Genomic DNA, 15680 nt, shown 5'->3' with positions numbered 1-15680 from the left:
CACACTGCAAAGTTTCACGAGACTAACCCCCCCAAGGGGCTGGCTTCGAGAGACATTGTCTCTTGCAGTTATAGATGAGTGAGCCTCAGGGATCAGGATTTGATGGGTCCTGAAGTAGACATTCGGGAGCAAAGACCCCCAAGGACACTCCTGTGGTGCTCCGGATCCTATTGAGTGCCTCCGAGACTCGGCTCCATTAACAACTATCCTAGGGACTCTATCTTGAAGGTAATAGTTTATGTAATTGCCAAGAGAGATATTGAACTGCGTCAGAAACTCGAGACCCGTACCGCGCGGTGCTCTCTCTCTCTCTCTTTCTCTCTCTCTCTCTCTCTCTCTCTCTCTCTCTCTCTCTCTCTCTCTCTCTCTCTCTCTCTCTCTCTCTCTCTCTCTCTCTCTTTATGAACTTGGTAAGCTTAGAGTGGCTCCAATACCTCGATATGGATTTTGTCATAATCCTGTCAGTGTAAATTCCAGATATATATAAAATACAGTATTACTCTCTACCGATGTGTGAAGGTGTGGTATTCGGACATCCAGATGACCTTGGGAATAATATGAAGAGAGATAAAGAGATAAAAGATAAGTAACGAATTATGAAGAACAGAGAGAAATTACGAAATTATATAATGCAATTAGCCTAGGGATTATAATTATAATTACTTAAAGAGAAATTCTGAGAGTCGGATCCGAACACACAAAAAAAAGAGAGACGGTTACGAACAGACGCGTATCGGTGCATCTGTTCATTGGTGCACCTACAGAAAGCCGAATAGGCATGAAAATCAATGATAAAGGCAGAAAAACAGGCAAAAATACGAACCTATATATAGAGACGTTGAGATACATGTACAGAGAGATAAGGACAGAGAGGCAGGCAGGGGGAAAGAGAAAAAATGCCGTGAGAGAAGAGAGAGAGAGAGAGAGAGAGAGAGAGAGAGAGAGAGAGAGAGAGAGAGAGAGAGAGAGAGAGAGAGAGAGAGAGAGAGAGAGAGAGAGAGAGAGAGAGAGAGAGAGAAGATAGAGAGAGAGAGAGATAGAGAGAGAGAGAGAGAGAGAGAGAGAGAGAGAGAGAGAGAGAGAGAGAGAGAGAGAGAGAGAGAGAGAGAGAGAGAGAGAGAGAGAGAGGAGAGAGTGAGAGCGCGTAGAGACGAGAGTGAGGGGTGGATCAATAACAAACGACCTGCACACTCTGAAGGTTATCAAACAAGATCCATAAGTAGAGACTTCGGTAGAGCATGACTAGATTTTCGTAGATAAAAATTCTTTCTTGTGAGTGCGGCTTCGCTCAGCGGTCAGCATGGGTGACTGCGCACTCACCAAGTGGGAGAAGGTGACTGCGCATTATGGGAACAGGAAATGATTGTCTAAATTAGGCAGCAACACCTGCAATCCATAAATATTATAATTATTAGTGATACGTAGATAACACGCTCAGCTTAGCAAAGAGAGATACTGAAAGAGATGCCCACCTGTCTACCTGTTGATGATTCCGAAGATCAAGGGAATCCTCGGAATCAATGGAATCCCGGTCAGAGACCGGTGACCGGGTCTCGTGGTTGTTGGTCTGTTCAATCAGGCTGATCGCAGCCTGGCGTATGAGTCATAGCCTGGTTGATCTGGTATCCTTTGAAGGTGCTTGTCTAGTTCTGTTTTGAAAGCTGAGAGGGATCGGCCAGTTATGCCCCACATGTGTAGGGAGGGAGTGTTGGTAAGTCTTGGGTATTTGATGTTGATCGAGTTCTTTCTCAGCGTGCCTATTGCACCTCTTCTTTTCAGTGGGGCTATTTTCCACATCCTGCCATGCCTTTTAAACTCATGTGGTGTTATTTCTGTTTGCAGATTTTGAACCAGTTCTAATATTTTCCAATTGTAAATTATAATGCATCGCTCCCGACTGCGCTCTAGGGAATACAGAATTAAAAAATTTTAGGTGCTCCCAATTATGGAGATGCTTTATTAAGTGGATTCTAGCGGTAAAAGATCTTTGCATGGTCTCCAGGTCAGCAATTTCACCAGCTTTGAATGGGGCTGTTAGTGTGTAACAAATCTCTTGTTTGGAAGGTTCTTGTTATCTAATCTGTCATTTTTCTTGCAGTTGTGACTGCAACTTTGTTGCATTCTTTAAAAGTAAGGTTTTCTGACATGATTACTCCTAAATCTTTTACATTGCTTTTTCTTTCAATAGTGTGATTTGACTGTGTGGTTTCTGCCTTGATATTTTCGTTTTTTGCATAACGCAGTAATCGGAACTTATCCTCATTAAATATCATGTTATTTTCTGTGGCCCATTGAGTGACTTTATTAATATCGGATTAGAGGTTTGCTGTGTCATTTATATTGTTTACTTTCAAGAAAAGCCTAGTGTCATCTGCAAAGGATGATACAGTACTATAGTTTACATCCTTGTCAATGTCTGATATGAGGAGGAGGAAAAGTACCGGAACATGTACGGTACCTTGGGGGACTGAGCTTTTTCCCGTAGGTGATTCAGTTTTAATTTTTTTGACAATAGCACTGTGGATTCTGTTTGTTAGGAAGTTAATGATCCATCTCCTTACTTTGTCAGTAATTCCATTTTGTGTGCAATAACACCATGGTCACATTTATCAAAAGCTTTTACGGAATCTGTGTATAATTACATCAGCATTTTGTTTGTCTTCCGTCGCATCTAAGGTAGAAGCTGTCTAGCAATTGTGAGAGTCAGGAGCGCCCTGTTCTGAACCCGTATTGCCCAGGGTTATGTAGATGTTGTGATTCCATGTGTTTTATGATTTTACTTCTTAGCATATCCTTGGAAACACAAACCGAAAATGTCTCTATTTTCCGCTTGTTACAACTTGTAATAAAGTTGTTACATCTTGGCTTAACGTGTTTATGACGTATTAGAACGTTGTTACAACTTGATATATTGGTTTTTATAAGTGGTTAGGTGTTAAAACTTGTTCGAACGTTGTACCAACGTTGTAGTTTCGCTGCGTGTTTGGCGGGCATGCACTCTTTCAAAGATTTTTATGATGTGCGAATGTTAGAGCTATTGGTTTATACATTTTTGCATCAGCTTTACTAACTTATTTGAAATGGTGCGATGTCCTCTGTTTTAAATATATATGTCAGGGATGACACCAGTATCTAGGGTCTGTCTCCAAAATATGTTCAGGGTCTGTGTGTGTTTTTTTAATTCTTGATGAATATTGAATTCCAGGTGACTGGTCCTGGTACAGCGTGCAAGAGCATGATGTCTATGGCTACTTCACAGTCCATTGGGTTTAGGGTGACATCTGATACGTGGTTCGATGGTGGTGTCACGTTCATATAGAATTTGGTAGAATCAATGATCTGCAATGTGTTCAGGGGTTCACTGAAAACAGAATCGTACTGTAACCTTAGTATTTCACTCATTTGTTTGCTATAATATGTGAAGGTTCCATCACCTTTATCCAATGTATGATGTAGCTTTTGTTAAAGATTTTGCATAGGAGAAAAAATATTTTGTATTCCTCTCTGTTTCGCTTATGATCTTTAACTTTCTTTACCTCTCCTGGTGAGGTATTTTATTAGTGAGGTAATCTCCTGGTGAGGTAATTATTTTATATGATTCTTGCAACTTTAGCTCATTTATGTTTCTCTACGCAGCATTCTTTTCCGTTCTTGGGATAGAATGGAGCGTTTGAGATGTGTTTTCGTCGCCTGTAAAAGGGAACGTCGTTCTCGTTTCATTTTGCATCATTTCCCCTGTCTCCCTATAGTGGTATGAAGATGCGGCTTGGACGTGTTTCTGCTTCACTTGCCTCTGTTAAATTTCCCATAATACTCGACAAACGCAGAAGTTGTTAACAGATCTTGGCCGACACGGCCTTGTAAAAGAAGCACTTGCTAACAGCCTTAGCGAAGTGCTGTATACATGTATACAAACACTACACATTGAATATACCGAGTACTAGTATGAATATACTGTTACGAAGCCTCGACGCTATCGCATCATACTAACTCGTGATCTTTGACCTCTTTGCGGGCCTTTGGAGTCAAGTGCCGCCATCCTGCATACTCTAAATTATTCCGTAGATGCTATTTTGACTGTTGTGGCGGGGATCCCAGTTGGTGAGTGGCGGCGGCCACTGGCAGGTGGAGCCCAGTGAGGTGTGGGACCCACGAGGCCAGGTGAAGCCCAGTGAGGTGTGGGACCCACGAGGCCAGGTGAAGCCCAGTGAGGTGTGGGACCCACGAGGCCAGGTGAAGCCCAGTGAGGTGTGGGACCCACGAGGCCAGGTGAAGCCCAGTGAGGTGTGGGACCCACGAGGCCAGGTGAAGCCCAGTGAGGTGTGGGACCCACGAGGCCAGGTGGAGCCCAGTGAGGTGTGGGACCCACGAGGCCAGGTGAAGCCCAGTGAGGTGTGGGACCCACGAGGCCAGGTGAAGCCCAGTGTAGTTGGTGGCGGACAGTTTCAGTGGTCGGTGGAACTCCAGTAAGATCTAAAACAATTTTAACCTTTACTCTATATACATTACTAATAACAGAAAGAATAAATATATATAATAATGATGATCATTTAAAAAACCAAGAATTCCAATATATACTGACAGGCCAAGAAGTTAAAACACTAGTAATTAAACGTCAAAGAACACACAATAGCTTTCAACACAAGTGTAGACTAGCATTCAATAGAAGTATAGACTCCTTGCATTGCTACAGTTCAAGGTACTTAAAAAAGTTTAATTCTACCTCGCAAACTACAAAGAAAATGTTAACAAATGTTCTATTTATAAAAAACAGTAATAATAATAATAAAACTAATAATACTAATACTAATAATGATTGTTTACAGTGGTGATGACGGTATTCTTGGTCCTGGCGATGGCTGTGCCTGTCTTAATGGTCATTATGGGTAAGTGCCACTTTATTGCTCCCATAATGTCCTTTTTTGGCTAGTCTGCTTGCTTCTCTGCCATGCTGCCCCTGAGTTTGTCCCTCAGCCCTCATGGTGTAGATCTTGAGTGCCGCTGGGGAGCCTCGGTCTTGGCCTTGGCCTTGTCTCTCACTCGCCACAGCTTTCTTACAACCAAGTGGAAAGTATATTGAGATATTTACTTTCATGCATGTATTGTTCTTGTGCTTATAATACATGCGCGAATATGTATACGTGTGTTTGTGTGTGAGTGTGCCTGTATACAAGGTTATTCTTACGTGTGTGCCAAGATCCAGTGTGTACAAATACAGCATGTCAACTGCAAATACTTCTCATACATTGTACATTTTCTACATTCTTCATTTTAATTGACAAATACGTATGGGACTCCTGTGGGTCCATTTTCCCCGTGATTACACGCATTTATCAGTCGCACTTCCTCTGTCGACAAACACAACGTGTCCCCACACTCCCTGCTCCTTATCCTGGACGCTATCAAAAGCTGCGTCTACATAGAGGTGCTTTTGTGTTATCTACGCGTCTCAATTAGAACGAATTCTCAGGTTAATACGAATATGCTTCGATAGGTTGATGGGTTTGTCTACATTCGTTCTATAGCCTCCCTGTTTCATTCACGAATATAAGCACTAATGGTTCCACTCCCTTATCTACGTTAGTAAACGCTAAACACCCAATTCCTCAGACCATATTCGTATTCGTTCTCACAATTCGTCACAGTTCAACAAGCCCGCACCGGCCCTTAGATACATAAGCACTTCGTAGCCCAGCCAAAGGCTCAAGGCCCGCACTATCCCTAACAAAAGAAAAAATAAACTTTTCTCATGAACATAGATAATCCTATTATTAAAAAATCTTTACTGCCTCATCACGGCAGCAGGTAAAAACACCACTAATGCCTTTGCTTCCACTGGGTAAAGCATACTAATGCCTTCTCTTCCCCCCTCAGGAGTCCAGTACTTACACGACTGTCCTCTGGAGCCAAACATTCCCATTTACCTGCTGGTGGGCGGCTGCTTCGGCACCCTGAAGCTCCTCTGGATACTATGTCAGCAGGTGAGAACCAGTGTCAGCGTGAGGGAGGGAAGGAGAGAGGGAGAGACGAAGAATGGAAGGAGGGAACTAGATATTGAGGGAAGGATGGAAGGAGAGAGGAAGGGAGGGAAGGAGAGGAGGTAGGTTGGTAAGTAGAACCAACTATCCCATGTTGTTTACAAACCGTCCCACTACAGTTGCTTGCGGATCGAATAACTCAACGTCGTTTGCCCACAGGTTCGGTCGCGTCGGTACGAGCGGATCGACGACGCCTTCGCCGAGGACAGTCTGGACGAGATCTTCACCTCAACGAGCTACCGCGCGACGGACGTGGCCCTCACCATCTTCCTGTTAGTGTGGTTCGGCATGGGCAACTACTGGGTGTACAGGATCTATCTCCCCAACTTCCAGGTGGCGCTCTTCAAGCCCAACAACTGGTGAGCCTCTCGACCGTCTTGGCCAGACGCTGCCAGTCAGCGCTCCTGTGTGTGTGTGTGTGTGTGTGTGTGTGTGTGTGTGTGTGTGTGTGTGTGTGTGTGTGTGTGTGTGTGTGTGTGAGCGTTCCTGTATGTGGATGTGTGCGCGTGAGCTCTTCTTTACGCACACGCGTGCGTTTCTGTCATGTGGAAAGTAGTGTTGCTTTGGGCCGAACTATAATGTATGACAATTATTCACAACTCTTGCTTATCTTTGTCTCCTTTTCACTTGGCCTGGACGGTAGAGTGACGGTCTCGCTTCATACAGGTCGGCGTTCAATCCCCGACCATCCAAGTGCTTGGGCACCATTCCTTCCCACCCGTCCAATCCCAAATTCTTATCCTCATCCCTTCCAAAGTGCTATGCAGTCGTAATGACTGGGCGCTTTCCCCTGATAATTCCCTTACCCCCTCCCTTTTTCCGAATTTTTAAGAAGAAATCTTTCAACATTTGCAGAATAAATCGAGGCAAAAGGCAGGACCTTGACGTCTCTTTAGGTTATTAGCCATATCCAATCCCAGGCAAGGAAAGACTATATAGGCGTTCTGGTGTATATATAGGAAAGACTATATATAGTCTTTCCTATATAGGCTATATAGGAAAGACCCCCATGGCGTTCTGGTGTTTCCCGTGGAGTTTCGCGAGCGCTTTGGTCAGGGTTCGTATACTGGCCGGGGAGGATTTACTGCGCGCCAATCCTTAACTGTAGCCTCCGTTTACCCAACAGTAAAATGGGTACCTGGTTGTTAAACGATTTGGCGGGTCGTATTCCGGGGAATATTAGGATTAAAGACTTGCCCGAAACGCTATGCGTGATAGTGGCTGTACAAGAATGTACACACTCTTGTGTATATAAATAAATAAATAAATAAATAAATAAATAAATAAATAAATAAATAAATAAATAAAATGTCTCTTCTTAATACAAGCATCATACTTCTAGTACTGTTTTCACTCCTGGGATTTACGCAGGAAGAGATAATCGTAATACTTCAGAATTACGTTGTCGGCCTTTGAAAAGAAGTGCGCGTTTTGGGCATTATAGAACACAAGCAGATTACACCATCAGTCTGTGTCTGTGAGTCTGCGTGTATGGAGCTCAGAGGCTGTATTCCTGTGTATCGAGATCCGAGGCTGTATTCCTGTGTATCGAGAGCTCAGAGGCTGTATTCCTGTGTATCAAGAGCTCAGAGGCTGTATTCCTGTGTATCGAGAGCTCAGAGGCTGTATTCCTGTGTATCGAGATCCGAGGCTGTATTCCTGTGTATCGAGAGCTCAGACGCTGTATTCCTGTGTATCGAGAGCTCATAGGCTGTATTCCTGTGTATCGAGATCCGAGGCTATAGCATCACTTATATACATGTGTTAAGAGGCTGTGGAAGGTTGTGTATTACAGATCTATATGAAGAGCACCATTGATCGACACTGTGAGCAGAAAGTTAAGTCTTAGGAGAGGCATTTTGTACCTTGAGAACGGGCTGACACAAGACCTTGTAGGGCATACGGCTGAGTGGCAGCTGTGTGCTATGATTAAATGATTGACATTTTGTTCATGGCAACTCACAAGGAGCTCTTGACCCTTAGTTGATGAAGTCGAGATACAGCAATTAATGCAGAGTAGTGTTAAGGACATATGTTATTATAAATATATAAAATATATTTTATAATAACTTAATAAAATAGCTTAATATTATATATATACTCACAGTATGTGTTACTCATCTAGCATCTCCTTGCTAATATCTGTCATCCACCATTTAAGCATTAAACCGTTTAACAGTGATGATTAGCAAGTCAGTCAATAGTAACTCTCCCGTATGCACCTGTAACATGTTATATTTCACCCAGAAACGTTCTCTCACCATCAGGTGCTCCAAGACGCTGTACCTGTTCGCCGTGGCCCAGCTCCTCTTCGTGTACTCCATCCTGGGCTTCATCTTCTTGCTCTCCTTCTGCCTCGCCTGCGGCCAGAAGTGCGTCATGCTCTTCGGCGAGAGCTACAAGTGAGCCAGGGAGGCCAGGAGGCAGCGCCAAGCACGAGAGGAAAAAGGCGGGTCGTGGCGGGAAGACCACCAAGAGCGCCACCAAGACCGACGCCGCCGTGATGAACGGGAAGAAATGCATCGACCGACTCCCGGACATGAACGAAGACGACGATTTTGACTTAACGAATGATGTGAATCAACCTAGAAAAAGTAGCATAGGAGATTATATGAACCTGACCAAGCCGAGCGCAGTGTTCGTGCAGCAGCAGCAGCAGCAGCAGCAGAGTGCTGAGATCTCTGCGCCAGAAGTTAGTCACATTGACTTGAATTACGACGAGGTGGGAAACTGTGACTCTCAGACTCGACCCAGGAAGGTGGTGCTCATTGTGTAAAAAGAATACAAATATTAAATGTAAAAGGGCTGCCACGGCACAGTTTTCAATGCATATCACGATCTTATTTTTTTTTTCATTATTGTTTTTTCCCCTGTAGCTTACTCACGCGGCAAGAGCGAGCCACCGCTTGTAATATTTAAGGAAACGAACCATATCTGTATCATCCATGTATCACTGTTTTATATTAACTTCATCGTGTAGATTCATCAACAGAAGTTGGTAAATGTCTTTGTATATAGATCAATGAACAATCAGGAAAACTACCTTAGTAGACTACTTAACTCTGTGTTCCCGGACGATAGCCAAAAACAGTTTACTTTTAGTCTTAATAATTATGTATATTTCTGTAATCTCCTGTAATCTCACGTACAAACGACATTTAAAAATGTTAGCTCTGTCCCTCCAGAAAGTAATCGTATACACACACACACATATTATATATATATATATATATATATATATATATATATATATATATATATATATATATATATATATATATATATATATTATTAAATATGACCGAAAAAGTAAGATTAATAATTCTAACACGAATTTTCTCAATCTTTCGTACATTACGCTTCACTGTTGGAGGTAAATCAAAAATCACTTCTCCAAAATTCATTTTTATTTCTAGTCTGACGCGACACGGGCTCGTTTCGTAAAACTTATTACATTTTCAAAGACTTCACAAATAAACAACTGATTAGAACGTATCTCTGATTTTATATCTACATTTGAGTGAGGTGGGAAGGGTGATGTGGCATTAACACAAGACAGAACAGGAGGGGATATTAATAGGGTATTAAAAGTATCAACACAAGACAGAACAGAAACAATGGGTATTGAATAGAAGTGTTTGTAGAAAGCCTATTGGTCCATATTTCTTGATGCTTCTATATTGGAGCGGAGTCTTGAGGTGGGTAGAATATAGTTGTGCAATAATTGGCTGTTGATTGCTGGTGTTGACTTCTTGATGTGTAGTGCCTCGCAAACGTCAAGCCGCCTGCTATCGCTGTATCTATCGATGATTTCTGTGTTGTTTACTAGGATTTCTCTGGCGATGGTTTGGTTATGGGAAGAGATTATATGTTCCTTAATGGAGCCCTGTTGCTTATGCGTCGTTAAACGCCTAGAAAGAGATGTTGTTGTCTTGCCTATATACTGGGTTTTTTGGAGCTTACAGTCCCCAAGTGGGCATTTGAAGGCATAGACGACATTAGTCTCTTTTAAAGCGTTCTGTTTTGTGTCTGGAGAGTTTCTCATGAGTAGGCTGGCCGTTTTTCTGGTTTTATAGTAAATCGTCAGTTGTATCCTCTGATTTTTGTCTGTAGGGATAACGTTTCTATTAACAATATCTTTCAGGACCCTTTCCTCCGTTTTATGAGCTGTGGAAAAGAAGTTCCTGTAAAATAGTCTAATAGGGGGTATAGGTGTTGTGTTAGTTGTCTCTTCAGAGGCAACTAACACAACACCTATACCCCCTATTAGACTATTTTACAGGAACTTCTTTTCCACAGCTCATAAAACGGAGGAAAGGGTCCTGAAAGATATTGTTAATAGAAACGTTATCCCTACAGACAAAAATCAGAGGATACAACTGACGATTTACTATAAAACCAGAAAAACGGCCAGCCTACTCATGAGAAACTCTCCAGACACAAAACAGAACGCTTTAAAAGAGACTAATGTCGTCTATGCCTTCAAATGCCCACTTGGGGACTGTAAGCTCCAAAAAACCCAGTATATAGGCAAGACAACAACATCTCTTTCTAGGCGTTTAACGATGCATAAGCAACAGGGCTCCATTAAGGAACATATAATCTCTTCCCATAACCAAACCATCGCCAGAGAAATCCTAGTAAACAACACAGAAATCATCGATAGATACAGCGATTGCAGGCGGCTTGACGTTTGCGAGGCACTACACATCAAGAAGTCAACACCAGCAATCAACAGCCAATTATTGCACAACTATATTCTACCCACCTCAAGACTCCGCTCCAATATAGAAGCATCAAGAAATATGGACCAATAGGCTTTCTACAAACACTTCTATTCAATACCCATTGTTTCTGTTCTGTCTTGTGTTGATACTTTTAATACCCTATTAATATCCCCTCCTGTTCTGTCTTGTGTTAATGCCACATCACCCTTCCCACCTCACTCAAATGTAGATATAAAATCAGAGATACGTTCTAATCAGTTGTGTATTTGTGAAGTCTTTGAAAATGTAATAAGTTTTACGAAACGCGCCCGTGTCGCGTCAGACTAGAAATAAAAATGAATTTTGGAGAAGTGATTTTTGATTTACCTCCAACAGTGAAGCGTAATGTACGAAAGATTGAGAAAATTCGTGTTAGAATTATTAATCTTACTTTTTCGGTCATATTTAATAATATATGTCTACAGGAAAGACTGCTACCAAAATATACTAATATATATATATATATATATATATATATATATATATATATATATATATATATATATATATATATATATATATATATATATATATATACATATATATAAGAATGAAGTGCAATAGCGCACTAATCAATATGAAAATAATAACCTAAATATTTATATACGGTATCTTTCAAGGCCAAACAAATCCTTCACATTGCTTCCAAGCGCTCAAGAGTACTAAGAGAAGAAGACCCATAATGCCATATAAATCAGAGAATAATAACTGATGAAAACTTAAGACGCGTGTTCTTAAGGCACACAGCTTCAGACAAAGGCCTTTTCTTCGTCTCTCTATATAGTAATTATTTATTATTATTATTTATATTATTATCGTCCTAATTGCGTCTTCTACTATTACATCTTCTACAACCATGTCTGCTACTGCTGTTAATACCATTGTCCCTTCTGCTACTACCAAGACAAATAACACTACTTTCTGCAGGCGACGAGTCACAATAACGTGGCTGAAGTATGTTGACCAGACCACACACTAGAAATTGAAGGGACGACGACGTTTCGACTTGAGAATGGTCCAGGACGGACCGAAACGTCGTCGTCCCTTCAATTTCTAGTGTGTGGTCTGGTCAACAACACTACTTTCACTACAACAATCGCTACTACTATTTCTACTGCTACCACTACCCCTTCTACCTCAACAAATTTCACTAATACTACTACAATCAATACTGCGACTGCTATTACAACAACTACGACTTGTTTTGCCCAATCCAGTCATCTCTGAAGCTGCGTTTTCGTCATCATCATAAAACCAGGTTGTCTTACAGTCATCCGGAACCACTGAGTCAATGTCTATTTATAACTATATCAAAACGTCTTTCCTTAGAACATTTAAACAGGCTTTCCTTGTGCATTTATTAGATTAAGGAAACACTGCTGGCAACATCTATACCTCTGTGATCTGTCCCAGACACTGCTGACAATATCCACACCTCTGTGATCTGTCCCAGACACTGCTATACCTCTGTAATCTGTTCCAGATACTGTTGACAATATCCACACCTCTGTGATCTGTCCCAGACACTGTTGACAATATCCACACCTCTGTGATCTGTCCCAGACACTGCTGACAATATCCACACCTCTGTGATCTGTCCCAGATACTGCTGACAATATCCACACCTCTGTGATCTGTCCCAGATACTGCTGACAATATCCACACCTCTGTGATCTGTCCCAGATACTGCTGACAATATCTATACCTCTGTAATCTGTCCCAGATACTGCTGACAATATCTATACCTCTGTAATCTGTCCCAGATACTGTTGACAATATCTATACCTCTGTAATCTGTCCCAGATACTGCTGACAATATCTATACCTCTGTAATCTGTCCCAGACACTGCTGACAATATCCACACCTCTGTGATCTGTCCCAGATACTGATGACAATATCTATACCTCTGTAATCTGTCCCAGATACTGTTGACAATATCCACACCTCTGTAATCTGTCCCAGATACTGCTGACAATATCTATACCTCTGTAATCTGTCCCAGATACTGCTGACAATATCTATACCTCTGTAATCTGTCCCAGATACTGCTGACAATATCTATACCTCTGTAATCTGTCCCAGATACTGCTGACAATATCTATACCTCTGTAATCTGTACCAGATACTGCTGACAGTATCCACACCTCTGTGATCTGTCCCAGACACTGCTGACAATATCCACACCTCTGTGATCTGTCCCAATCACTGTTGACAATATCCATACCTCTGTGATCTGTCCAAGATACTGCTGACAGTATCCACACCTCTGTGATCTGTCCCAATCACTGCTGACAATATCCATACCTCTGTGATCTGTCCCAGACACTATCTATACCTCTGTGATCTGTCCCAGATACTGCTGACATTATACATACCTCTGTGATCTGTCCCAATCACTGCTGACAATATCCACAACCCTGAGGTCTACCCCAAACAAGGATGTCAGTATAAATTTGACCAATAAGAACGTGATTTCTATAGTAAATCCACCCACTCGCTGCTCAGGAAGCAGCTTTTAAATAATAAAGCAGGTGGTTTGCCCTCTGTCTACTAGGAAACCTTATACAAGAAAATGTAAGATGCTGTCCTGTGCTAACATGTAGGTGCTAATTTCTATTAGTATATAAGATGCTAGGACCTACTAGGATATAAGATGCTGGCACCTGGTAGCATCCAGTTAGCAACGACATCCTTCACTGGGATCTACTTCATTCCACTAAGGTATTAATACCAATGACAAAATAAGCAGAGATGAATGTCAAGTGTATTGATAAAGTACCTGAGGAGTACCAGGTACCATATATGTTGTATGTTGTGTGTGTGTGTGTGTGTGTGTGTGTGTGTGTGTGTGTGTGTGTGTGTGTGTGTGTGTGTGTGTGTGTGTCTGTGTGTGTGTGTGTGTGTCTGTGTGTGTGTGTGTGTCTGTGTGTGCTCTTAAGCATTTGTTCATGTATGTGTGTGTACATCTCATTCCTTTCCGGAATATTTGTAAATAAAAGTCAGTGTTGAATTCTTTGTTGTATAGATTCATACGCCATATCATGTAAAGAAGTAGGATAAAAGTTGTTGAAAATATAGGATTTGGTGGTGAGCGGAAGCCGAGAAGGTAGTCTCCAGGGGCCAGATTCACGAAGCAGTTACGCAAGTACTTACGAACGTGTACATCTTTTCTCAATCTTTGACGGCTTTGGTTACATTTATTAAACAGTTTACAAGCATGAAAACTTCCCAATCATCTGTTATTATTGTTATAAACAGCCTCCTGGTGCTTCGGAGCTCATTAACTATTTAATAATTGTAAACAAAGCCGCCAAAGATTCAGAAAAGATGAACAGGTTCGTAAGTGTTTGCGTAACTTCTACGTGAATTTAGCCCCAGGACCCCCGAGCGATGGACTATGGTATAATTTGACATATCCGCCAAGATATCCCAAAACATGTGTGCTGCGGGGGTTCAAAACTCACCCGAACGAATACTGAATAGTTTGGGACGTTGTAAACAAGGATTGTCTAGATATGAAGATATCGGGACATAATCTCTTGAATGCGATTCGAGATTGTTTCTACGAGGCATCGAAGAAAATTACTCGCCATTACAATGGGTTCGAATCCTGGACATAGGATCCTCTGTTTGTGTCGTGTTCAGAACCTCGTTATTGGAAAGATTCCATCAACTGCTGTGTGATTCCCATATATAATTAACCTTCCCACCACAAGCCTTAACTATGACAATATTTATCAATTCGTGCCTGTGTGTGTGTATGTGTGTGTGTGTGTGTGTGTGTGTGTGTGTGTGTGTGTGTGTGTGTGTGTGTGTGTGTGTGTGCGCGCGCTTGCACAAGCATGTTTTATATAAACTGGCTTTGTAATGAAATGCTTTATTTTATAAATCAAAGGGTTCCCTGACAAATTTAATGTGCTTTTTATGCATTTAAAAAAACGAATGATATATTTTTTACTTGTTTAGCTACAAATATACTTACATGTTGGCAGATACATTTGTTTGCAAGCAATGTTTTTGAGTTTAATTTCTTGAAGTATTACTCTTTATATCATAATGTCCCCCTGTTCAAAACTTTCATTTGATAATAAAAATAAAAAATTATACAACATATATATATATATATATATATATATATATATATATATATATATATATATATATATATATATATATATATATATGCAGAATAATCACAAAAACTCGTGATTCAGTTATGCATAAGAATTCACAAGGAAAATAAAACGACAATTATAAATACATTATACAGGATAATGTATTTACTTGATAATGTGGTGAAACGCCAAAACGTGCGGAACTTTCGTTTCATTTTCCTTGTGGACACTAACGCATAAACATATGTCGTACCTAACAGCCAGAACGCACTACTTGGCTTAGTATGCAAGGCCTGATTTGCTTAATAGGCAGTGATTCTCGTTATTTAAAAAAAAATCAAACTGATTTATATGAATTAATATTATTATATTAGGAACATTAATTACTGACTTATGTTAGTTTACGTTAGCTTAGTATAGGATAGGTTAGGTTTGGTCATATTTCTACTTTAGTTTTAACTCAAATTAGAAACAAATACAATTATATATAATATTATGGAAAGCTTTATCATTTCACAAGAATATATTTTTACAAAAATATATAAATTTAGGAAAACTTGGCTAATTAGGCAAATGGGGCCTTGCATAGTAGATACAGTAGTGCGTTCTGGCTATTAGGTACAACAGATTATATATATATATATATATATATATATATATATATATATATATATATATATATATATATAAACATTCTCTCCATAAAACATGCATATAATTACCCTTTGTTGACCCTTTTCTTCTTTGTTATGGATATCAT

The 15680-nt window shown here is 40.7% G+C and overlaps 1 protein-coding gene across 1 annotated transcript in view; it reads left to right on the top strand.

Moving 5' to 3' along the window:
• The window catches only part of LOC123745012 (uncharacterized), a 206025-nt gene extending 196945 nt beyond the window's left edge, over positions 1-9080 (top strand). Inside the window, exons 5-8 of the mRNA XM_069306324.1 lie at positions 4827-4886; positions 5875-5981; positions 6198-6397; positions 8306-9080. Coding sequence (XP_069162425.1) covers positions 4827-4886; positions 5875-5981; positions 6198-6397; positions 8306-8444 — 506 coding nt within the window. The 3' untranslated portion in view covers positions 8445-9080. The remainder of the gene's footprint in view (positions 1-4826; positions 4887-5874; positions 5982-6197; positions 6398-8305) is intronic.
• Positions 9081-15680: the final 6600 nt, after the last annotated feature.

Source organism: Procambarus clarkii, chromosome 57 (genome assembly GCF_040958095.1).
Source record: "Procambarus clarkii isolate CNS0578487 chromosome 57, FALCON_Pclarkii_2.0, whole genome shotgun sequence".
Lineage (NCBI taxonomy): Eukaryota > Metazoa > Arthropoda > Malacostraca > Decapoda > Cambaridae > Procambarus > Procambarus clarkii.
This window is presented reverse-complemented; position numbering and strand designations above follow the sequence as displayed.